The sequence below is a fragment of the Anopheles merus genome, chromosome 2R (genome assembly GCF_017562075.2).
Source record: "Anopheles merus strain MAF chromosome 2R, AmerM5.1, whole genome shotgun sequence".
NCBI lineage: Eukaryota > Metazoa > Arthropoda > Insecta > Diptera > Culicidae > Anopheles > Anopheles merus.
In genome coordinates, this window is record NC_054082.1 from 18,948,076 (window position 1) to 18,971,329 (window position 23,254).

Here is a 23,254-nt window from a genome sequence, read left to right on the forward strand (position 1 = left end):
TCCATACAGATTGACGATATCACACCAGCACTTGAGCGAATCAGTTTCTCAAGAATTTAATTTAAATCACTCATATTCGGGTCGACGTTTCGTAGCAGTGTCACTGTGGCTACCATCCGGCGAGGCTCGTTCGACCCGGTGAGGGAAGGGTGTGGAAACGTTTGGGGCATGGTAAACTAATCATAAAATGGACATGTGACACTGGCCCCTGATTGTTTGCCTCCGGGTGGTTTTTCGATCGAAGCCCCAAACCTCGGCGGGGTCGGCAGGGTGAACAGTGAGACTTCAATCACTGAGTTTTCGAAGAAAACCCCGCCACTGCGGGAGGGAAGACGTTGCAACGGGTCTCGTTTCAGTGTGCCATGTTTCATTACCGGCGGGCTGGTTGTTTAATGTCGTCCAGTGTTTGTCGTTCATGCTCCAAACGCAGTAGTGTGCGAAGGAGCTAAACAACGGCCGACCGATCGCCCGGTCATCCCTGGGCAAAGGGGTCCGTCCGCATCAGGCGCTATCATCATCGCAACAGTATCCATCGGCTAACTTTTAAAAGAGCTCCAAACGAGATTAAAATCGAACACTAATTATACGTTGATTTAAGCATTTTCCGTGTCCCTGACCCAAGGGAGTTTATCTTTTCCCCGGGTAGCTTTCCTCTTGGAGTGGAGCTCAACATGCCGGCAGAAATACGACCGGCCGCTCGTGGACCGGCCGCTCAGTCCGGAAATCCATTAGAAGCAGCTCTTCTGGTAGTGGCGACGTCTTCCACCGTCTGCACCGAACGTAAACGTAAAACTTTCCCGACGGACAAGACGACAGCAAGCGACCAATCAATCCGTCTCCGTCTCCTAGTTGGTGGACGAAACTTTGCCACTGTCTCCATCTTCCCCCCCCCCCCATTCGGTCCCCATCACCTGCTCGAATGACACGCAAACGCCGGCCGGACAAGCAAACGGTGAGACGATGATGATAGATTTTCTATTTCAGATAAGATGCCATTTAATCGCTCGCACACTATTGCGAGCATTGTCGTGCGTCAGCGGCGTGGCAGCGGGGCGGGACGGGTTTAAAGCGAAGAATGTCGACTACGCATCTTCGCCTATTACCAACCACAGCAACGAGCGAGACAGAGAACGTGAAGGAATAAAGCAGCACATCGTCAGCACAAATTACTATCTCCAATTTCTTCCGAGTGTGGATTTACCGGACTTGCAATCATCGTTTGGGTTGGTAATTTGAAGGCAAAGGTTCTTATTTATCCGTTCTGCGTTTCCCTCCATTTCCCTTTCCATTTCCTTATCTACTTATCATCTCGCTCGTTCTCCCTCGGTTTTAAGATTTAATTTGTGTTGGGGAAAAAGTTTTCCCAATCATGAGAGCAACGGGACGCTGCACGCAAACAACCGTCACAGGGCGTCAGCAAACGTGAGCGAAAAACTTCCCATTTTGTCATCACTGGTGATATCAATCTCGCCCGAGTGCTATCTCGAAGCTCTTCAAAATCACTGCAAAAAGGATAAGAAAAATCAAGCACACACACACACACACACACACACACACACAAACCCCTACGAGTTCACCATGTCGAATCTATCTAACTTTTCCCAGCAACTTTCCTCCGCCAAACGGTACACAGCCACACACACCTTTCATGTGCGCTCGGGCCCTCCGTTGCTCGGTGTCGAGCCACAGGAGGAGAGCCAGCCCATGTTTGTTGCCTGCTGCCTTCCACTATTTGTTCCAACCAGTGCCAGTGGCATGCGTGTATGCGCACGTATTTGCACCATTGTTACGTCCGAAAAATGGACATTCCGTTGGCAGCATTCGGCCGTCGGTTTGGTTGGGTCGGTGACAAGCAGGGAGGAGCTTGTTTTGGCAGGGCAAACTTCACCATCAAAACAAGATAAATATTAGATGTTGGCGTTGGTGTGTGGTTTTTCTTCTCTGGCGTGCTTTTTTTCGCATGGCCCTCCCCCCCCCCCCCCCCCCCCTTCCCAAAATCCATGTTTTGTTTTATTTGCTCTGCGTTTGCTCATCAAAAGCTGCCAGGTGAAATGGATGCGTGTGTTTGCGCATTCAGCCGGGCGCGATGCAGCCAAGTACAATGAATCCACGTGTACGCATGCTGTGCTGTGAGCATCGTAGTGGTGGTTTTGTTTTTGAGAATTAGTAATGGAATTTGAAAAGAAAAAAAATGTGTGTGTATGAGTGTAAATTTCGATTCTGATTTAGTTGTTGTTTTGCTTACGCTTTTTGCGTTTTTTTTTTTGCTGTAAATATTCAAAAATCACACGCAATACGATTCCTCGACAGTGACGCTTCAAGCCATTCTGCCTGGAATGTGGCAGTGAGCTCATAAAATATGCTATTCTACACAGTTTTTTGTTTTTTCATTTTACATAGGCTTAGGACCTTTTGGCTGACATTCGTCTCTATATGTTAGCCAGCGATTTGTTTTCATAGCTTTAGAGTTTCGCCACTGTACGACTGTTGGGTTGGACTGTTGCGCCGTTGATGTTAGGTTGGTTTCCTACAATTCAGATGAATTAATAAATAGGCTGATGTTTTCCTCTCTTTTTCATTTCTATGCTTTGTAGGTGGCTATTGGGTAAAAGTTCTGTCAGCGTTTAAAAGTTAAAGTTGTAAATGTGGGCTATGTTCATGCTTTTCACAAACGAATGTTTGCCAATCTTCTATTCCGCGTGACAATATGGCATATGTTATCAATAGCATGGCGTCCTATAACGTGTACACTTATCACAGGCTTACCGATGCAATTTCTTTCCATGAACATCCTTTGATATGTTTTAAGCTTACTTGCAAAAAATAAATCTACGACCATGGAAGCCGCCTGTCATCAGTTATCTGGAATTTTCATCACATAGGACTAAAACATGCGAGTATGCGTGTTCGATTTTTATCCATTCCTCCTTAGTTTTCGCAACAAAATAAAGTTGGAGTAGAGCTTTTGCATCGTATTAGTCCGGCAAAAATTTACAGGGCTTTCCAGTTGTGCGACACTTCCCTGGCCTCTTTCTTATGGGAAGTGAACTTCATATGTTGAAATTTTGACTCTTTGGAATTGGAATTTGGATGGTGAAAAGTGGACTTTTTGTACAGGCTCCTTGTGATTTCCTATTGGATTTGTCCGACCAGAGTCAATAAAGTGTCCCGCGGCTATGAACTCCTGGAATAGCCTACTGGAAACACAGTTTTGATTATGTTCGACCAGTTCGCGGACTTGTCGAAATTCCTCCGAAATTCGCCTAAAATGTTTGCCTTGAGTTTTGGCGCCATTGCCTTGCGATTGCGATTTCTGATTCCTGATGTGTTTTTGTTCATGTTTTTTACTAGGTAGTATTTCACTGTGTGGCCGATTGCATTGACTTTTCGGCCAAAAGCGAACGATGTAGAGACTTTTCCCTCGGTCCTCAATTTACAGCATCATTTGGAGCTTCCTGTCACTCAGGGTCGTCTGATTGTTGTACAAATATGCCAAGGTATTGTAGATGTCCTAACAGGCTTATACGATGTCCACAAACTGCCACACGGGGTCCGTTATATCTGCTAACCGGGGTGCCGTTCTTTGATCGCGCACGCTCCTGAACGAAGTTGCTTCACTTTTTTGGGCCATCACGGTTAGAGTTCGACCTTATAGTGGTGTCAAATTTGGGTTTGCAGACTCATGGTTCTATGGTGAAATGGTTCAATGCTGTTGGGAATATATGGCTTAGGGATGAATTGTACGAATAAATGTAATTCATAGTTTGACCCTCCGACTGCCGTAGCTGACTGACTCTTCGTAGACAAACGGCCGTATCGGGGAGCTCGTTCGTCGAAGGACGATCGTCGCTCATGAGTCGACAGGGTTACCACTAGATTGGGCAGAACAAAACCTAGACGGTTCTCTAATTATTGATCATAGAGGGCTATGAAATGAGTGAAAATGAACGTCGCGGCGAACGTTCCCGGGAACGAACGAGCTCCCCGATACGACCGACTGACTGTTCCGGATAGTTGTCGAATCACACTAACCAATAGAGAAGGGGTTAAATGGCAATCCCTATCGCTAAAGCACTGGAAATTCGCGCAGGGATACAAAAACTCTTCACCAGTTTTTGCACGCTTCTGCACACGCGTCTGTTGTTGACCCGCCTTTTACTAGCTGCATTCCTTCCACAATCTTACGCTGAACAAAACCATCGCAAACCGTGCCATGCAGCTTAATGAAGCTTTTCAGCTGTTTTGTCCCTTACAGAACCGACCGGGTTCTCCCGCGAAGAAGACATGTGCCACTACATTGGAATGAAATTTTAATGCAATTTCCCACCGTACAGACGGACGGCATTAAGCTGAGGCTGAGGTGGAAACTGTCACCCCGTCAGCCTTTTCAGCCAATAGAATAGCATAATTAACAGTGAATAATGCACTCCAAGAAGCAGGAGGCAACACAGGAAGAAGAGCCTTTACGAGACGTGTGGGATGTAATGCGGGCGCTGCGAATGTTTTGTTCACTTCCCGATGACATTTTCCCCCCGTCCTGCGCGCCCCCACCAGAGCAGTCCCTGTGTAAGTGTGAATGATGGTGTGTTTATTGCTGTTTCTTGCTGTAAAATTTTCATCACCTCAACTTACCGTGGTGCAGCACTGTTTTGCACAAACCCTATCGCATCTCTTCGGCACGGTAAATGAGGCCCTTTTGTACCCTTGTGCACCGTAAAAGCGGCGGGGATGGAGTGCCCGCTGCCAAGCTCACCGAGCGGGCCTTGTATTTACTTTCTTTTCGCGCATAAATTAGCAAAGTTTGCCTTTCAGCAAAGCGACAGCCGGTTGACGCGTTGGCGCGTTGGATTAAAACGATTGCTGTGCGAATGGGATGGTGAATGGCGAGCAGGAGAGTCGCTTTCGATGCAATAAGCAGCAAGAAAGCATAGAAAGGAAGTAGCAACGGAACGGAACAGCTTCTCCCCGCCACGGCACCGATCCCGTGAGCCCCGATCGTAAGGTGCAAAAACGAAGGCGCAGGAACTAATTAGAAAGTATTAAGACGGTAAGTGTGGAAAATGTTGCCACTCCGCCCACCCGCGCACCCGGCACCGTGGATGAGGGAAAGGAGAGAGTGAGAGAGAGAGAGAGAGAGAGAGAGAGAGAGAGAGAAAAGTTGATGTGAGAGTAACGCAACTGTTGATTGCAAGTCTTCCCTCCCATCTCCCATCCAACTGCCCGGCCTACGGGTGGCCGCATGGCTGCTGATGAATTTGTAATCGACCGTTCGGTGACAAACGAACCAGAGTAACCCTCCTCCACCCACCCAGCACAAGTCGTGGGATGCAGTGGGTCTGTTTGTTCGAGTGTTTGCGTAAGTTGATTGCAAAACAACACCAGTAGCGCAAGCGATTGCAATGAGTGGGTGAAGCACTGGTGCGTCTGGAGCCTCCCGGGGGGCGTTGGATTGTAGCGGTATTAAAAGACACTAATATCGATTAGTGCCGGATCGGGTTCTATGCGATGGTGTAATTATGTAATTAAATTTATTTTGCACTCAACTCTAACGCTCATTCCACTAGGCACGGGGGTTTGTCGAGACGCTGATAATTAAATGGTGCAATCTTCATCTTTGCTGCATCAATGGTATATGAGAAATTTTGCAACATTCCTTTGAATTTTGAATTTAAAACCATATGGTGTACCAGTAGGTCTGGTGGGCATGGTTTGTAAATAGCAGTATGGAGCCTAGGTAACAGCAATTTCATCTATTAAGCAAAGAGCCCCAAAAATATTCAATTTGTCCAGCCCGGGGACAGTTTTTGTTAGATTCCATCTCTGTTATCGATTGTCACAAATGGTTCCATAAGCTGTTGTAATGTTTCCGCAAATAGTCAGAATGTCGACTTTTAGACTCTCTCTCTCTCTCTCTTTCCCATGTTGGTCTGCTCACGATTGAGCACGTCAATATGACATGGCTCGGTCAACAGCCATTCTCCAGGATGCTCGGTCCCTGACTGCAGTCATGTAGACTTCCGATCTCCGACAGGTCCAGTCATCGAGTTCGCTGTGCTCCCCTACACCTTATGCGCTGTCGCTGTCGAACACCTTCTTGTTGGGGCATTAGTCCGGAGGATGCGTCGCTCTAACACGCCCAGATCGTTTGCATCCCTCCGCTCGGATGGTCCAGGAGTCGTGTCCATAGAGGACCACCGGGCGAATCAATGTGTGATACATCTCACATTTCGCACGGGCTCGAAGTCTTCTGGATCTCAGCAGTCGGTGAAGCCCACAGTATGATGCTCCGGAATTCGCTGCTGATGTCCCGAGATAGCAAAACTCCTTTACTACCTCGAGATTGTCGCCGTCAACTAATACACTGCTTCCCAGATGGTCTGAGTGTCTGCTTCGTCTTCGCTGTTCTCCTGCCGATGATGATGTCGATGTCATCCGGGAAGCCAAGAAATTGAAGAGACTGGTAGAGGATCGGTTGTCGATGTCTAGCCCCCCGGGCGCTTCGAATGACACCGACATTCTTCTTCTTTTGGCTCAACAACCGCTTCCGGTCAAGTCTTGCCTGTATCCACTAGTGAAGTGAGCTTGGCTTTCAGTGACTTTTGGATTACCCCCCATAGCAGGATAGTCAGTCCTACGTATGGCGGCACGGTCTATTTGGGGCTTGAACCCATGGCGGGCATGTTGTTAAGTCGTACGAGTTGACGTCTGTACCACGAGACCGGCTTAGACCGATACCGACACTTTACTGTATAAATATTACCACGAGGAAGTGTGTTCTAATAAAATGTCAACAGATGACAGATAGGAGCTTGAGTTTCACGTTCTTTCACTTCCACTTGGAAGACACATTTCGGTCTGTGGGAGCGATTGAAAGACGATGTACACCGTTTTAACAGTGAACTAAGACTAACTACATTTATTCGATATTCAGTGTAACCACGGTTGCTGTAACCAATGGCTTCTTGATTACAACTAAGATATTGCTATAAGCAATCCACCACAGGTCCTTTGCACGATAGATGCTACTCCAAGCTGTTTGACCACATCTCGTACAGAAGCTTTCTTTTAACGGGTGAAAGCTCACAGTAACAAGTTTACATCAAGATTGCCCTGCTCGACATAGCAGATGAAATAAAGTACAAAATTAAGGCCTTTGTTGGAGAAAATTTTAGTTCAAAAACAGTTCAAAAACAGCTTACTGTTTTTGGTGCATATTTTTCTCCAATATGAGCAAACTTCCTTAAAAAAAATCCTAAATCAAATGAAACAAATAACAGTTCATTTGCATTAAAAAACAAAAAAAAAACTAATTGATTCATTTCACATCACTCCATCACGAACCCTTCCATTGCTGGCCACGGAAGAGGCCAAATATGAAACAATGTTTAACCGTGTCCAATATTTTCCCAACGTCCATGCTTATAATTCACCCAAAACAATAACGGCAAAAAATACGGCCCTTATCTGCCACGCTAAATCACGTCTTAGATTACCTGCGCCCGACAACGGTGGCGCTACACAATAACCCTTAACCCTCAAATTTATCATCGCCACGTAATCGCCATCGCCAAATTCGAGCTTTCCGGTCTGCCAGCCCTGCCCTGGCCTTACCTGGCCTTCTTCCCCCATTTCTACGTATCCACGCGATTAATGCCCATATTTTACCTTTAATCTTCTTTTACTTTTTACTTCAGCCCCAACACACCTCCTGTTTTGTGGATGAGGAGGGAGGGGGTGATTTAGGTGGGGTAGGTGGAGAGAAGGGAAGGGAGATATTATTCACGTACAGCACCCGGGGTGCGGCCATCCAAATTCTTCTCACGTAAAGATAATTATGCCTAGTACACATCTCTTGCAACCGATCTCCTTCTCCCTTCGTTTATCTCTCTCTCTATCTTTCTCATTCTCTCTCTCTACATCTCCATCACACAATCAACTTCATCGTCGTACAAGGGCGACGGCAAATAGCAGTCCCGATCCGGAGCCGATTTAATAAAAATCGAATGAAAGACTTATCAACGGAAGCATTTCCGGTTTAATCCCTTAAGAGCCTGGGAGCAAGGGGTGCGGAGGGTAACTCCTTCCTCCCCCCCCCCTTCTTCCCCCGCTCCTTCCTTGCTCACCGAATCGATGGCGCTCGCGGTGGAAGTGATTTTCGTAGGATTTATTCCATTGGCGTCGATATTTATCGCTCGCGTTTGCGCGACTACGAACAGGAAATTAATACATTGCCTGCTTGCGCCTGCCTGCGTCGTCACAGTGCCGGCACACGCCTTGCTGCACACCCAAGGGAGAAGCACAAGAACAACAACAAAACGAAGCTTCGGTTCTGCTTTCTTAGACAGCTTTGCCATTGCAACGCGTTTTTTCCCGTCAATCCAATCCTTTTCGTTCAATTCTACACCAGCGTTCCCGGGGCGTGCAAATCCCGGAACAATATAAAAAGCCGCTCTCTTCCCATTCACGGCCATTCCTATCCCGTTCCGCAATCGACAGGCGGGCCTCACCACGGGTCTGGCTGGAAACTAATTAACGTGGCCGCGCGTTCCCGGCTCGTCATAATTTCCAATCACATACAATTCAGGGAACTAGGGATGGGCTGAGCGAGGGGATAGCACCGCACTTTTCCAGGGGAGAGTTTCCTTTTTGGGGGGGGGGATCCCGGTGGTTGAGCTTTTGCCGTTGCAAAAAAAAATGAAAGAAGAGGAGGGAGAAAAATACAAATATCCTTTTCTGAATGTGTATGGAACCGGGGGGAATGTCACCAGGCAAGGGATATGGCGAGTACAGCACGGATTTTGGGAAATGGAACGGAAAAAATGGACGTAAAGTAATGCGCTTCACCCATGCAACCCACTAGTGCGGTGGAATCAATTCCCGGATAGAGTTTTACACCTCTCTGTTTTAAAGGCAAAAAACAAACAAACAATCAGCCGGAAAGTTACGCGATCGTTTCCAGCTAATGTAACTAATGCCCAACAACCACAGGACGTGCTTCGCTCGAGCGTGTAACTGGCGCCTGCAAAGCAATGCTGCTGTTGTTGTTGTCGCTTGTTTGCTTCCCCGAACGGCAAACATGTTCGCTTCCACGACCTGAGTGCGCTATGCAACAGTCGTGTTGCAACGCTGAAATAGTTTTTAAATTATAATTTAAAATGTTATGAGTAATGCGATTTTATTATTTTGCACAATTTTCGTTGCCACACTTAATGCCTCATCGCCTTCCACCGGCAATTCAGAGGAAAGTGTGTGTAGGTGTGTATGCTGTACGCAAAGTTTGCCATAGTAGAATGGAAAATGCAACGTATTCCAGCACGTGTTGAGCAACCGGATGTGCAACGGGCAAACACGGGTCACCGCAATGCTTCGGTCAGCACGTCCGTCCGTCCGTCAGCCTTTTTTGTCTGGTGCATGCGGGTACGGCTTCCTTCCCGGCAGTGATGTGCTGGGCATTCTGTACATACGGGGAAAACATTTGCTTGGTTTGAAAGTCGTGTTGCTCGTGAAGCCAAGGGGTGAGGGTTGCTACGGGACAACAACAAAAAAAAGCACTCCAAACAGAGCGGTATTTGTTGTCAAAATTGTGTTTAATGTTCATATAGGAAAAGTATTTCTTTTTATTGTTTTTTTTTTTTTGGAATTTTTCTCACTTTTCTGTCTTATTAAGCGGAAAAGCGTGGAATTTTGCGACCAAATGCCGAAGGGTTTCTTAACGGAACACACCAATGAAATAAAAAGGTTAGCGTATCGTTCGTTCACTTGAACCTTAATCCGGCTTCACTCTTTATAGCAGTGGTCTTCAACCTGTGGTCCGTGGCGTTAGCCGACGTGGTCCGCGAAAGGTATTATTTTTGCAAAAGAAAAGCTTATTACTATACGTATCGTTTGTTTTTTTTTTCCCCCACAATCAAGATTAAACTTTCAAACAGGCATGGTTAGCTGTTAAGGCTCTCCAATTTCTTGCCTTCGAGGATGACGTCGACATTAGGCATGGGACAATTGTGCGAGACCTATGCCGCACACTCAGTTCATTATAGTGTGCGGTTGATCGCCGCACGCGAAAAAGTGAACGGGTAGGTCTTCCGCACGCATACAGAACTAACTGAAATGTGCTCTGAAAGAGATGCAAGATAACTGTCGGTGTCATAGACTGAACGAAAAAAAAACATTCGTTTTGGGTCGGCAGAATTTGTCACACACAACGACACAAGAAGATCGATCGCACTTTGCGCAAGAAAGAATGCACATATTGCTAGCGTGGTCAGATTGATCAATCGCACACAGCCGCACAAAAAGAACTCCTGCCGCACACAGACCCCATTCTGAGTGAGAAAGAACACTCATAGCCGATGGGTCATTCGCACACAGCCGCACGCGTGTTCAGTTGGGTCTGTCGCACACTACCGCACAAAAAGAACTCTTGTCGCACACTGCCGCACGCGCGTTCTGTTAGTTCGGTCGCTCACTGCTGCACGCGTATTCAGTGGGGTCAGTCGCACACTACCGCACGAAAAGAGCTCTTATCGCACACTGCCGCACGCGCGTTCAGTTAGTTCAGTCGCACACTGCCGCACTCGTATTCAGTGGGGTCAGTCGCACACTACCGCACAAAAAGAGCTCTTGTCGCACACTGTCGCACGCGCGTTCAGTTAGTTCAGTCGCACAAAAAGAACTCTTGCCGCACACTGCCGCACGCGCGTTCAGTTAGTTCAGTCGCACAAAAAGAACTCGTTAAGCGCACAGCAACATAAAAAAGAAAGCTTGTAGATTTTACTCATTTATATTAGCTTTTGTTACAAATCAACTTAAGTATATACAGTTTGTTCTCGAGCTACGTTTTCTAAGTTCTTGTGTGCAATTAGTATAATTGGCTCAAAGGATTCTCAAATGCAAGATAAATTACTGTTTTACCAAAAATTTTAGAGCCTCTTAAAAACCAGAAATTTTCAAATTTTCTGCATGAATTGTGATACATAAATGGTTTAATGTAAAAACCTAGTTACATAGTTATGTATGAACCGCGTATCTCGGACTGACGGTATTTATAATTAAAAATGCAGCCTTAAAAGCAATAACTTTTTGTTCTTGCATTAAAATCTCGATAAAATTAAACATAATATTTAAAAAATGGTACTTAGCTACAATTGAGCGACTGACCTACCGCACGCGTTCAGTTCATCATACTGAACGAACTACATCGCACGCGTTCACTGAAAAGAATCAAATTGCCCAAGCCTAGTCGACATCATCGGCAGGAAAACAGCGAAGGTGTGTGAAGCGTACACCCGACTCAAACGCGAAGCAGCAAGAATTGGGTTGAGAATCATTGCGATAAAGACGAAGCACCTGCTTGCCGGAGACACTCAGACCATCTGGGAAGCAGTGTATTAGTTGACGGCGACAGTCTCGAGGTAGTAAAGGGGTGCTGCTATCTCGGGACGGTCTTTACTTCGGACAACGACATCAGCAGCGAAATCCGGAGACGCATTGTGCAGGGGAATCGTGCATATTACAGGGTTTCCCACGATTTATTGGTCAGTTCCCATGATTTTTTGGTGCGTTCCCACGATTTTTTGGTCGTATCCCATAGATTTTTGGTTCGTTCCCATAATTTATTGGTATTTTCCGATTGGATATCAATACAATTGGACCAAAAAATTCTGGGAAACGTCCAAAAAATCGTGGGAACGCATCAACAAAATATGGGAACCCACCAAAAATTGATGGGAACCGACCAATAAATCGTGGGAAACCCTGTATGGGCTTCACCGACTGCTGAGATCCAGAAGACTTCAAGTCCGCACGAAATGTGAGATATATCGCACATTGATTCGCCCGGTGGTCCTCTATGAACACGAGTCCTGGACCATTCTAGCGGAGGATGCCGGACTCATGCACCACCAAGAAGGTATTCGACAGCGATCCCCAGTTCGGCATGAGGCATTGGAGATCGCACCCAAAAAGGTTGGAGAGCACTGCTTTAGAGTACTTCATAGCACATATGCACACATTAAACAAAATCCATACACTTTCTCCTGATTATTGATCGCTACTGATCACTTCCTCTCGAGGCGCCATTCGCTTTAATACGCTCATTCTTCGGGAGCGGCTCCAACCTAATCATAACGGCCTGGTGCGGCTGTCATTACTGTTTTATCAATAAAGTTATTATTAAGAGGCCTTTCCGTGCTACAATCGTCAGCTTGCAAGGCTTAAGAAAACATACCCGTCGTGGGCTCAAACCCTAAATGGAACGTCCTCCCCGTAGCAAAAGGACGGTGATTATCTGGTTGCGTGGTACTGAAAAAGCCTGTAAAAGGCCATCATGACCAACGCTTAAAGCCTTTGAAAGGCCATCATGACCAATCGGCATGCGAAGACTTCATCGTTCGTACCGGTACTGCGGCAGGTAATTCTGCTGAATTATAACAGTTCTATTAATTTGAATCACATGCATGTGTCATAAAGAATGCAGATTTTCACGAATTTAGTAAAACAAATGTGTTCAACTATGAACGGAGAGACAGAATGTACCCAGAAGATTGGAACTCAAATGCACCATTTAGTGAAACAAACTGAAATGAGTTTTGGAATCATCAACTCGTACGGTGACTATCCTGCCTGAAACTATTCCTGACTATCAATTCTCATCTGAACTGCCTTTGCGAAGTAAAAAGAAATTTACTATCCGGTTACGTAGCTCTTTAAATCTAGACTAATGAGTAAGTGTATTGGTCTCTCTACCAACCCTCTGATGAGCTAACATTTCGCGCGTCAAATTTGCCCGATATGGCGGAGTTTGCCCCTACGAAGTTTTGTTTATACCTTCACTGGAATGTACAAGCTCCACTGGCATACCACCTATGTCCATCCAACGAGATGCGCCCCTCCAAAGTGACTAATCACGACACCAAAGCTGCTCTTAAAAATAAATCCCATCAATGCGTCTATTTACGAAAACGTTTCACGTTTTTACCATCGGAACGGCAATCATCGAACAAAACCACTCGGTGGACAACTGCTTCCTACAGCAACTGATAAGAAGCAGGGAGAAAACATCTTCCTAACGCGCTTTGGACGACCTTCCCGGTAGAAACAAACCACTCTTCTGGCGGGACTGTCGTTCCCGATTCGGCAAGGGACTGACTGACTGTCCCGGGGTCTTACATTCACGGGCACGCCGCTACTGATAATGCTGATAAGATGCGAACGTTCATCCCAACGGGCACGATGATCGTGTGGCGTAGCGTGGTGAGCCGTGGGCAGCCGATCGCCAGTTGTAAATCGCCATCGGACGCATTAGCTTCAATTGGCTGGATTGTGTTGTGGCCCCGAACCATATTCACCGTGTATACTTTGTGTCTCTGAGTGTGTCTTTGTGTGTGTGCGGTGGTTTTGTATTGACGATCGCATGTGAATGACGATGGCCAAAGCGGTAATCGCTCTATTGTGGATCAATTTGATCTGCCTTATCAGTGTGGTAGTTTGCACCCCCGACGGTATGTAACAACGTGGAGCGCTAGCGCCCGTTTTCATTCACTTTGCTCACATCGTTTTATTTTACAGCCTGGCCCAAGAATGGTGGCCGCTCGACCGTGGATCAGGAACTCGGCGAAAGCATGCTCACGAAGCAGCTGTTTGCCATCATCGATCTGTACAAGCAGGATGATCCGGTCGGGCTGCCGGACGCGTCCATACCAGACCCGATGCCCATCCCCGAGATCCGGCAGTCGTTCTCGTTCGCCAAGATGCATCTGCGCAATGTGCTGGCCCGCGGCATGTCCCGCTTCCGGATTCGCTACTTTCACACGGAGCTGAGCCGCATGTCCGTGACGGCGCTGGTAGCGATCGACGAGATCACGGTCAACGGCAACTACACGATGAGCACGTTCTTCAACCGGGCCGAGGGCCCGTTCAACGTGGTGATGCGCAACGTGCTGACCAAGGCGAACGTTTCGCTGGCGGTCGAACGGGACGGCACGCTGCGCACGAACGACATCGAGCTGGACATTGCGTTCGACGACATGGCGATGGACTTCCAGAACCTCGGCTTCATGGGCAGCATCTTCCAGAGCGTGGTCAACTCGGCGTCCAATCTCGTGTACGACACGATGAAGCCGTTCATGCTGTCCGAGGCGTACACGAAGATCCGCCACGAGGTGGACAGCCGGATGCTGAACATTACGGTCGAGAACCAGTTCACGCTGCCGAACTCGATCGCCCCGCTCGACATGGCGATCGGCGAGATGCGGCGCATCGTGCGCAACAAGGGCCTGGATCCGTTCCTGGTGCCGGACTACAACAATACGGCCGGCATCTTCGGCATGCAGACGACGCACACGTGGATCAGCGGTGGGTCGAGCTTCTACCGGTACGGCGACATCTCCGTCACGATGCAGAACAACACGGCGACGGTCGGTATGCACGTGGCCACGCAGCGCATCGTCGGCTCGACCCAGTGGACGGTGTCGATCGGGCGCGGCATGCTGTCCCATCCGGGCCGGGCACAGTTCACGGTCGAGCACATACGCGTCGCGTTTCAGATCGAGCAGCCGCTGAACCTGGGCAAAAAGCTGAAGCTGCGCGACATCCAGCTGGAGCTGGGCAACATTCAGGTCCGCAGTGATGGGGCCGGTACGTTCGATTACGTGATCGAGGCCGCGGTCAACATACTGCCGAACGTGCTGCGGTACCAGATCATGGATGCGATCGAGAACCCGCTGCGGATGCGCATCCAGGAGAAGCTGGACTGCATCAATACGGAGGCGCTGGTGCGGAAGTACGCGCTCGAGTACGAAAAGCACGGCATTGATATCGATTTGAAGGATTTCGAGCTGTGCGAGCAGCAGGTGCCTGGGCCACGCGGGGAATAGGGAATGATTAGTGAAGTAATTTAGAGCAGATTGAATGCTTTACATTGAGGATTTAATTAATAAAGAGTTCTATTCGCTTCGAAATGGTTAACGGTGGTGGTGCCTGAGTATGTTTACGTACGATTCTTTTCGTTGAAGTCATCACGCAGGATATAACGTTGATAATGGATGATCTTTTTTTGGATTCATAATAATATTTTATTTTGAAGTTACCTAAAGCATAGTTGCTACTCCACCCCACTCAAAAGCCCATTTCACCACTTCCGTCCGCAGAAGGATACGACGCAATTGGGGTTGCGATCTGTCAGTGAGTAGAATCCAGCAGCGCTAATAGCCGTGGACAGCGCACTATTGCCATGGGGCAGGACCGTACCACATCGTAAAATGTTGAGTAACCTATGCAACAACTAATGCGCCAATGCACATGATGCTTACATGCTTACATATTCCAAATACAAAAGTTGCAACACATCCGATGTTTCCCCGCAAAATTGGTGTGCAGTTGTAGTAGTAGTAGTAGTAGTAGTAAGTAGATATTATATAGTCGGCGTTGCGTAATGGTTACAAAAAAGAAAGAACATAATATGGTTCCACTGTTGTGTTTTAAAGTTACTCGCTTAATTAGACGTCACGAACGCAAGCAAGCGCGCGCTCACACGCACTACGCTCTAGCGGTGCTTCACATCCGTCCATCCTTCCTCATCTGGGCCGGCGTTGCTGCGGGGGGGAACTGGGGGAAAGTTGCCAAAAAGGAAAACCAAACCAATCAATAATCGCGGCTTCACCGGAGTGCCATGCGGAAGGCTACACTTACCATTTTCCTGAGCAGGACGTGCTTCGCGCTGAGGTCGATCCTCTTTCTGCTTGGGTGCCGCATCCTGTCGGGTGTTGCGCCAGGTATCCTGTCGTCCTTCGTCCCTCGGTCCCCGACGGTTATCGTCGGCATTGTCGGCCGGTCCGCGACGCCAAGTATTGCCCCGCTCGCCACCACCACGTGGTCCACGGTCATCGCCACGGCGATCATCACGGCGATCATCACGACGATCATCACGGCGATCGTCACGGCGATCGCGGTTGAACCCGCCACCCGGACGGTCATCTCGCCGGGGAGTGCCAGTTCCGGCTGGTGCATCACCTGGACCACCACCACGGCGGATCGGACCACGATCCTCGCGCTCACCGCGCTCTTCGCCACCACCACGGCGAATCGGTCCACGATCGTCCTGACCACGGCGCATATCGCCACCGCGACGCATACCACCGCCATCCTTCTCGTGATCTTCCGGCCCGGTGCGCCACTTATCTTTCGGGCCTGTTTCTCCGCCCCGTTCGCGCGGTCCCGGCCCGTACCGGCCCGAACCCTGCCAGACGTTCTTCTTCGGCTCGTCGGCGGCAGGATTGGCGGGAGCTGCGGCTGCCGGTCCTTTGCGCCAGCTTTCCTCGGGCTTCGGTTCGGCCGGTCCCGCTGCAGGGCGGCGCTCACGGCGCCCGTCCGCTTCCTTCATCTGCTCCAGCTCTTCCCTTCTTCGGCGCTCCACCTCCTCCGCAATGGCGAGCTGCTTCTCCGCCAGCTGGCGGTTCTTCTCGTCCTGTATGCGCCGCTCCTCGGCACGCCGCTCGCGCTCGATGCGGTCCGCCTCTTCCTTCTGCTTGCGCAGCTCCTCCTCGATGCGACGGCGCTCCTCCTCCTTCTCCTTCAGCCACTTCATGCGGCGCTCCTCGCGGCGCTTGACGACGCGGTCGGCCAGCCGGCGCTTACGCTCCTCCTCCAGCGCCTGGTTGAACTGCTTCAGCTTCTCGGCGAACTGGTTGCCGCGCTCGTTCTTCAGCTGCTGCCAGTAGACGTCCCGGTCGGGCAGCATGCGCTTCAGCCGCTCCTGGCACGCTTCCGCGTTCTTGCGCTCCGCGATGGCCGCCTCGATGCGGGCCGCTTCCTGCTTCTCCCAGAACTCCTTGTCCTGCACCGACCGGTCCTGCAGGTACTTCTCGATCAGCGGTATCTCCTCCAGCCGCTTGGCCCGCTCGAAGTAGTCGATCTTCTTCTCCTGCGTCTTCAGGTTGTTCTCGTGCGCCTTGCGCTCCTTCAGCCGCTCCTCCGCCTCGCGCGCCGCTATCTCCTCCGTGTTCAGCTTGCGGATCTCTTCCTCGTCCAGCTTCTTCAGCAGCTTCTGGCCCGTGGCCGTCTGCTTGATCTGCTCGATCTTCTCCTTCATGTTGCGCTCCTTCATCATCTGCAGCTCGTTCTCATGCCGCTTGCGCTCCCGCTCCTCGTTCTCCGCCTCGAGGCGGCGCTGTTCGGCCAGCTTCTGCATGCGCACCTGCTCCTCCTGCAGGCGCAGCTCCTCCTCCTCGCGCTCCTGGTTCATGCGCTCGATGTACTCCTTGCGGTCCTCGATCTTCTTCTGGCGCTGCAGTATACGCTGGTGCTCCTTGTCCGCGTTCTCCTCGTACTGGTGCACCATCTGGGCGCGCAGCCGCTCCCGCTCCGCCTTCTTGCGGTTCGGGTTGATCGTGGCGATGGCGCGATGCAGCACCACCGACATATTGACCAGCTGCGAGCGGATCTGCTCCGACGGCATCGATTGTAGCGTCGGCCCGTCCGGATGGTCCTCCCGCTGGCTCTCCGACAGGTCGGTGCCGAAGTGAACGCACTCGTTGCGATGATCGATCGTAATCTGCATATCGTTGTGGCGCACACAGTCCACCAGAATGCGCTCCAGATGATGGTAGTCGGCAAACTTCGCCAGCTCCAGCAGGCGCGGGAACTCGATCGTCTGGTAGACCTGCGAAATTTGACGCACCAATCGCACCAGCGTCACGTCCTTCAGCGCCTGAATGTACTGGCCGTACACCGAGTTCGGGTCGGCCTCAATCTCGTCCACAATCTTCTGCACCTGATCGCACAGATTGAGCGGATCGAACTCCACCTCCAGCAATTGGTAGAGATGGCGGAACTGGGGAGCCGCCAGCTGCAGCACGTTCAGACGGATCAGCTCCTTCAGCAGCAGTGCACGGGACGGCGATTGCTGCAGGCCGAGCAGGAACGCCAAACGCTGCGCCTTCTCCATCGGACTCTTGTCCGTTTCGATGAACCGATCGAACTCCGGATGGGCCGATGGCAGCGGAATGGCCAGCGTAGCGATGAGCACGTGCGTCGTCATGCGCTGAATTTCCTCCGCCGTTACGTTCTTCTTCATGTCGCGCGACAGCTGGAACAGTTTCAGCAGTGCCGACGCGTGGAACAGCTGATTGCCCGCCTTCCAGAACACCATCGCCAGCTTGGTGTAGTACAGGGCCATCGTTTTTGGCAGCGGCGTCTTCTTGCTCAGCTGCATCAACCCGTGAATGTCCTCGATGGCCTTGTACGCCTCCAGCCACAGCTCCATCTGGATGGCCGAGTCGAGCTGGTGCAGACGCGTCTCCAGATTCAGCTGCTGCGTTTCCGGCTTCGAGATGGTGACGTTCGCCGTCTGGGACGACACCTTGCAGATGTCCTCCAGATGCTTGCGCAGCTTCTCGCACAGCTTGCGGAACTCCATCTTGCGGTTGTACTTCAGACAGAACTGGAACGCCATCCGGGCAATGTCGTGGTACAGCGTTTCGCAGTGCGAGTTCACCTTCAGCAGCTCCAAGCACTGGCAGTAGCTTTCCCACAGGAACTTTACCCACGGCAGCAGGATCGTCCGGTCGGAACGGTCCTGCGCGTCTTCACCGCACACCGCGCTCATCAGGATCGATTCCGGCGTCGCCAGGTTGTCCAGATCGTCGATGTCCACGGTCGCCTGGGACGACTGCTGCTGCGCCTGTTCCGTGCGCTCCTCGGCCATCTTCAGGTAGCCCCGGATCACGTTCTCCAGCGAACCCACGTTCACCAGCTGGAACATGTTCCGGTACTGGAACAGACCCTCCTTGGCGATGTGCGACTTCTTCAGCTCCACGCACAGGTCCAGATACTTGAACATGACCGGCTCGATGATCGACTCGGACCAGTTGTAGTTCCATTTCTTCGCCCGGAACACCTCCTGAAGGGTGTCCAGGGCACGCGCCTTCTTGCCGACATCGATAAATTCTGCAAAGAAAAAAGCGACCGAAATCAGCCCGGCACAAACAAACACACACACCGATACGCCTCAAAACGTGGACGTGTCGTCCATATTGGAATTTGTACAGGCCCAGCCGACCCGTTCCCTTTCCACCACGCACACACGCACGCACACTCTACTTACCGTTCGCTCTTTTCAGAGCGTTTTCCGGACGTTGCACGTATCGGGACATTTTACATTCGTTTGCACTTGATGGCTACTCAATGGATGCTGATTTGCAAACACTTTTTCGGCACGGCGAGGTGCGTTTGATCGCTTTTTTACGGCGAAAGCTGCAGACCGTTCGGTCACACCGTATGAATCGCGTTTTTTGACAAATCGCGAAAGAAGGAGGGCAAAGCAACAGCCGGTGACGTTATCGAACAAGATGGCGCAATCTGACAGCTGTCAAGCCAGTCGCTATTACGGCAGGGCTGAAACTGGGCCCGTGCCGGTGTAATCGCCTTTGTGCAAATATCCACACATTCACAATATTTTGTGCTGGTAGGGTAACTGTACCAGTTTTCGGCAGTGTACCTATTTTCGGCAGGGAAGCTAAAAACGTGAAATTCTGCCGTATGCGGTAACAATTTTTACGGTAAAAGATTTTTTAAGGCCCCCCCTATGGCAATCAAAGCAGCCCTGACAAGAAAAACGAGATAGTGTGCGGTTGATCGGTCATGCAATCTGTCAAATATTCAAAAAATAAAGTTTGATTACATTTTGAACCGAACGATAGCTCTCACGATGTACAACGGCGAATGATTAAAAAAAGGCTACATCGGCGATGAAAATGTTCTGTGTAATGTGTAAAATAAACAGCCGAAAAATTATAAATGGTGGTAGAATCGACTTCGCACGCCTGAAAGCCGTTTAGGGTAAGTAAAGCATAGCTAATATTTGTAATATTAAATCAATTAAAGCGGTATTTTCTATGCATCTGTTGTGCAACCGTGTTGTGCCGGTGATCGTTAGAAAGAGGAAAGAAAGAATGCCCGCAATCAAACTACACGATGTTCGATCATGGCAAACAAGGTAAGTTGATAATGAACGTAATCCGCACGGTATCAAAAACTCCTCGAGTCTATTTTTTTATTAACCATTGTTTTTTTTTATAGTTACACAGCATGCAAAGCTCGCTCGCCGTTGGACGCTTGGACAATTCCTTTTACAAGCATTCGGTGATCAGTTTGCGAAACTTCTTGCCGCACGCATGGTACAGGCCCTTCTTGTCCGCCCCGGTATCGATCGTGGACTGATCCTTCTGCAGCGTCAGCATCATCACCTTCATCTGCGGGTAGTTGTGGTACGGCGCAGATCCCGGCGCCATCTCGATCGTGGTAATGCCGAACGACTAGAAGCCGTATCCGTGGTCCCGCTCCATCTCCTCCGGCGTCATCCAGCACGACGTGCCGATAAAAGTGTGGTACACCTTCTGCCGCGACATGTCTCCATCGGTGGCGAGTCACGCGCTCATCGGCTATATTTAAGGTGCCGTCGTCGCTGTGCAGTATGATGGCCACCTTGGTGTCCACATAATGGGCACTGCGGTATGTGCACTCTATTGGCAAGCTCACAGCAAGATCCAGCAAACGTTACCGACAGCAGTTATCGCCGTGAAAATGCTTTTACTGCATGGGTGAGTATTATTATATCTATAAGCATACGTTCGTTCCTTTCTTTAGTTTCAGCTAATGGCAGACGAACGATCGAATGACTGCTACCTCGGAAGGGAGGTCTCATTGCGGATACTGACTTGGATGTGGTACCACCGAGTCGCTTGGTCGCAGTTGGCCCTGGTGTTTCGGATGCGGCAACATCGGAAGAGCGCTCCGAACGTGTTGTGATCAAACCGAGATCGGCGAAGCAGTGTAGTGTTGTGTGGTGATCGTGTGTTCATTTATGTTGTAAAGGGTGATTGTACTCATTTTTTACTGGAAATTGTAATACTAGTTGTTATGCAGAACAAAATGCAGCATAAATGGCGATGAGCTAGCATTGTTTAAAGGTGCCGGATGTTATACGTTAGAGCTGTTCCTAGTGGCGTGATGCGATAGCGTTGATATATTAAACCAGTATTAGGATTAGGATATTAGTAGGATTTAAACCAGTGCCGTTGAATAAAATAGTGTACAACAAGTTCAAAAACATCCCGTGTATTTTTTCCCGTGTTTTGATTTTTTAAAGTCCTTTCGATTACCTATTACGGAAGCAAATATGTGTCATTATTGTGCAAAAGGTAAGGAATCAGTGATCGCGTTGGAAGGTAATTGCATTTACGGTGTTTCTCCATTTGTGTTTATTGTTTTTCGCTCGCTGTTTTTGCTTCCCCATTCCACATAATGGTGCGTACGTTTCGTTAACAATGTACATTAGATGGTGAAGTTACATGATAAGTAAATATTGAGGGTGTTGGAGGGTTCAAAAAAATATTTTACTTGTCCCGCTCCGTTGGTTGTCTGGTTGTCTGGCTGGCTGGTTGGATGGGAGAATGGCTCACTGGCTGGTTAGTGCGGACTATGATCGGATGCGCATGTTCCTACGCCGCAGTGCCGGGTGCATCATACGTCGGTGTTGGGTTGCTGTTACTGGGCCGAGCGGATGCGCGTGCACACGTGGGAATAACGACATGCAACCTAGTGATGGGTAACCGGAATCGCACCCACGGCTCGGAATCGCTTCCGAGCATTGCTACTCCGGCTCCGATTCCGCAAAATTCAAACCGTCGATTCCGCCCGGAGCCGTCGGAGCCGTTCGGAGCCGTTCGGAGCCGTCGGAGCCGTCCGGAGTCGTCCGGAGCCGTCGGAGCCGTCCGGAGCCGTCGGAGCCGTCGGAGCCGTCCGGAGCCGTCGGAGCCGTCGGAGCCGCTAGTCGGCAGCTGGAGCCGGTCGGAGCCGTCGTAGCAGTTGGAGCCGACGGAGCCGGTTGAAGCCGTCCGGAGTCGACGGAGCCGACGGAGCCGTCCGGAGCCGGTCGGAACCGTCGTAGTCGTTGGAGCCAACGGAGCCGTCGTAGTCGTTGAAGCCAACGGAACCGGTTGGAGACGTTGAATCAAAACTCAAAAACTGTTAATCAAACTATTATTGATCTTTATTTTCATAAAAGATGGAAAATAAAGTTATTCGGTAAAAAACAAGTGCGGCCTAAACCATACACGTTAGTCGATGTAAACAACCGTGCAAAACTGCCATAATTACACTCGTCTGCCTCGTTGTTTCGTATTTTATCAAACCCACCTCCCGTCATAGTTCTATTGCTCCTTGACCTACTTATTTTGATTCATTTTTTTCCTATATATATACAGAGCAAACAATTATTTTTGGCTTTATTTTCGAAAAAAAAACACACACACAAAAACTTCATATCAATAAATGAAGAAGTCTCTTTTTTACTCGTAAGCTGTTTTTCACAATAAAATTATCACTTATATCGGGAAATTAATGCGCTTCAAAATGCTTTCGACTGTTACAACTACTCCGACGGCTCCAACTGGCTCCAACTGGCTCCGTCGGTTTCGACGGCCCCAACGGTTCCAACCGGCTTCGTCGGCTCCAACCGGCTCCAACCGGCTCCAACCGACTCCGTCGGCTCCAACTGCTCCAACGGCTCCGACCGGCTCCAGCTGCCGACTAACGGCTCCGGACGGCTCCAACGGCTCCAACGGCTCCAACGGCTCCGGACGGCTCCGAACGGCTCCAGACGGCTCCAGACGGCTCCGAGGTCGGAGTTTTGCACCTACCTTCCGGAACCGCTTCCAATTTTGGCGGAGTCATTCGGAAGCGATTCCGGATTTTTGTTGCATTTACCCATCACTAATGCAACCGTGGTGATATCACAGAAACTATATATTTTGTTGTATTTCATCATAAAAAATTCTTGCCATTAATTTCTCTTTTTAGGTATTTTATATTTCATCGGTACGACTATCGTGTTTAAAGGCTTTTTCGAGAAATGCCAATACATAAATCGGTTAGTCCGTTTATATCGGTTTCTCAAACCCCTGCAAGCAATAGTCAATCATTTCAGTCTTAAACTTTAGACGAACGTAGGTATAAAAAAAACACCTTAATGGATTGATATGTTCAATTCCTACTCATGGCCTACTCATTTTCATTTGGTTGTAAAAATACTGCCTATACATTGTTTCATTTTGGTTTTCTCCCTCTCCATCTATCTCTTGATAGGAATGCCTGGTCGCTAGCTGCAGCTTCCCATCGATGTAGGCACCCGATCTTCGAGATTTTACTTCACCTGATCTAGCCATCGAACTCGCTGTGCTTCCTTGCTTCTAGTACCGAA

General features: G+C 49.5%; 2 protein-coding genes and 1 long non-coding RNA gene across 3 annotated transcripts; 2 read left to right on the forward strand and 1 right to left on the reverse strand.

Annotated features, from left to right (window-relative positions):
* The first annotated feature begins 13,257 nt into the window (after positions 1-13,257).
* On the forward strand, positions 13,258-14,957 carry LOC121587640. The gene is made up of 2 exons (XM_041904600.1): positions 13,258-13,499; positions 13,567-14,957. Exons 1-2 carry the CDS (start codon positions 13,418-13,420, stop codon positions 14,871-14,873), a joined length of 1,389 nt encoding a protein of 462 aa, XP_041760534.1. The 5' UTR covers positions 13,258-13,417; the 3' UTR covers positions 14,874-14,957.
* A 90-nt stretch (positions 14,958-15,047) lies between these two features.
* Positions 15,048-19,318, reverse strand: LOC121587639 (eukaryotic translation initiation factor 3 subunit A). The gene is made up of 3 exons (XM_041904599.1): positions 19,100-19,318; positions 15,688-18,942; positions 15,048-15,603 (listed from the first exon to the last, which is right to left on the reverse strand). Exons 1-3 carry the CDS (start codon positions 19,146-19,148, stop codon positions 15,542-15,544), a joined length of 3,366 nt encoding a protein of 1,121 aa, XP_041760533.1. The 5' UTR covers positions 19,149-19,318; the 3' UTR covers positions 15,048-15,541.
* Positions 19,319-19,710: 392 nt separating this feature from the next.
* LOC121589539 lies at positions 19,711-21,075 on the forward strand. Its single transcript, XR_006004323.1, has 3 exons — positions 19,711-19,833; positions 19,931-19,990; positions 20,074-21,075. It is a non-coding gene; the product is annotated as an uncharacterized LOC121589539 (long non-coding RNA).
* Positions 21,076-23,254: the final 2,179 nt, after the last annotated feature.

Bases quoted from the DNA above. Each gene is read 5' to 3' on its own strand.
- LOC121587640 (XM_041904600.1), top strand. From the start codon at position 13,418: ATGACGATGGCCAAAGCGGTAATCGCTCTATTGTGGATCAATTTGATC. The intron at 13,500-13,566 runs GTATGTAACAAC...TTTATTTTACAG, and splicing joins GGTAGTTTGCACCCCCGACG to CCTGGCCCAAGAATGGTGGC.
- LOC121587639 (XM_041904599.1), bottom strand. From the start codon at position 19,148: ATGTCCCGATACGTGCAACGTCCGGAAAACGCTCTGAAAAGAGCGAAC. The intron at 18,943-19,099 runs GTAAGTAGAGTG...TTTTCTTTGCAG, and splicing joins CGCTCTGAAAAGAGCGAACG to AATTTATCGATGTCGGCAAG. The intron at 15,604-15,687 runs GTAAGTGTAGCC...ACTTTCCCCCAG, and splicing joins ACGTCCTGCTCAGGAAAATG to TTCCCCCCCGCAGCAACGCC.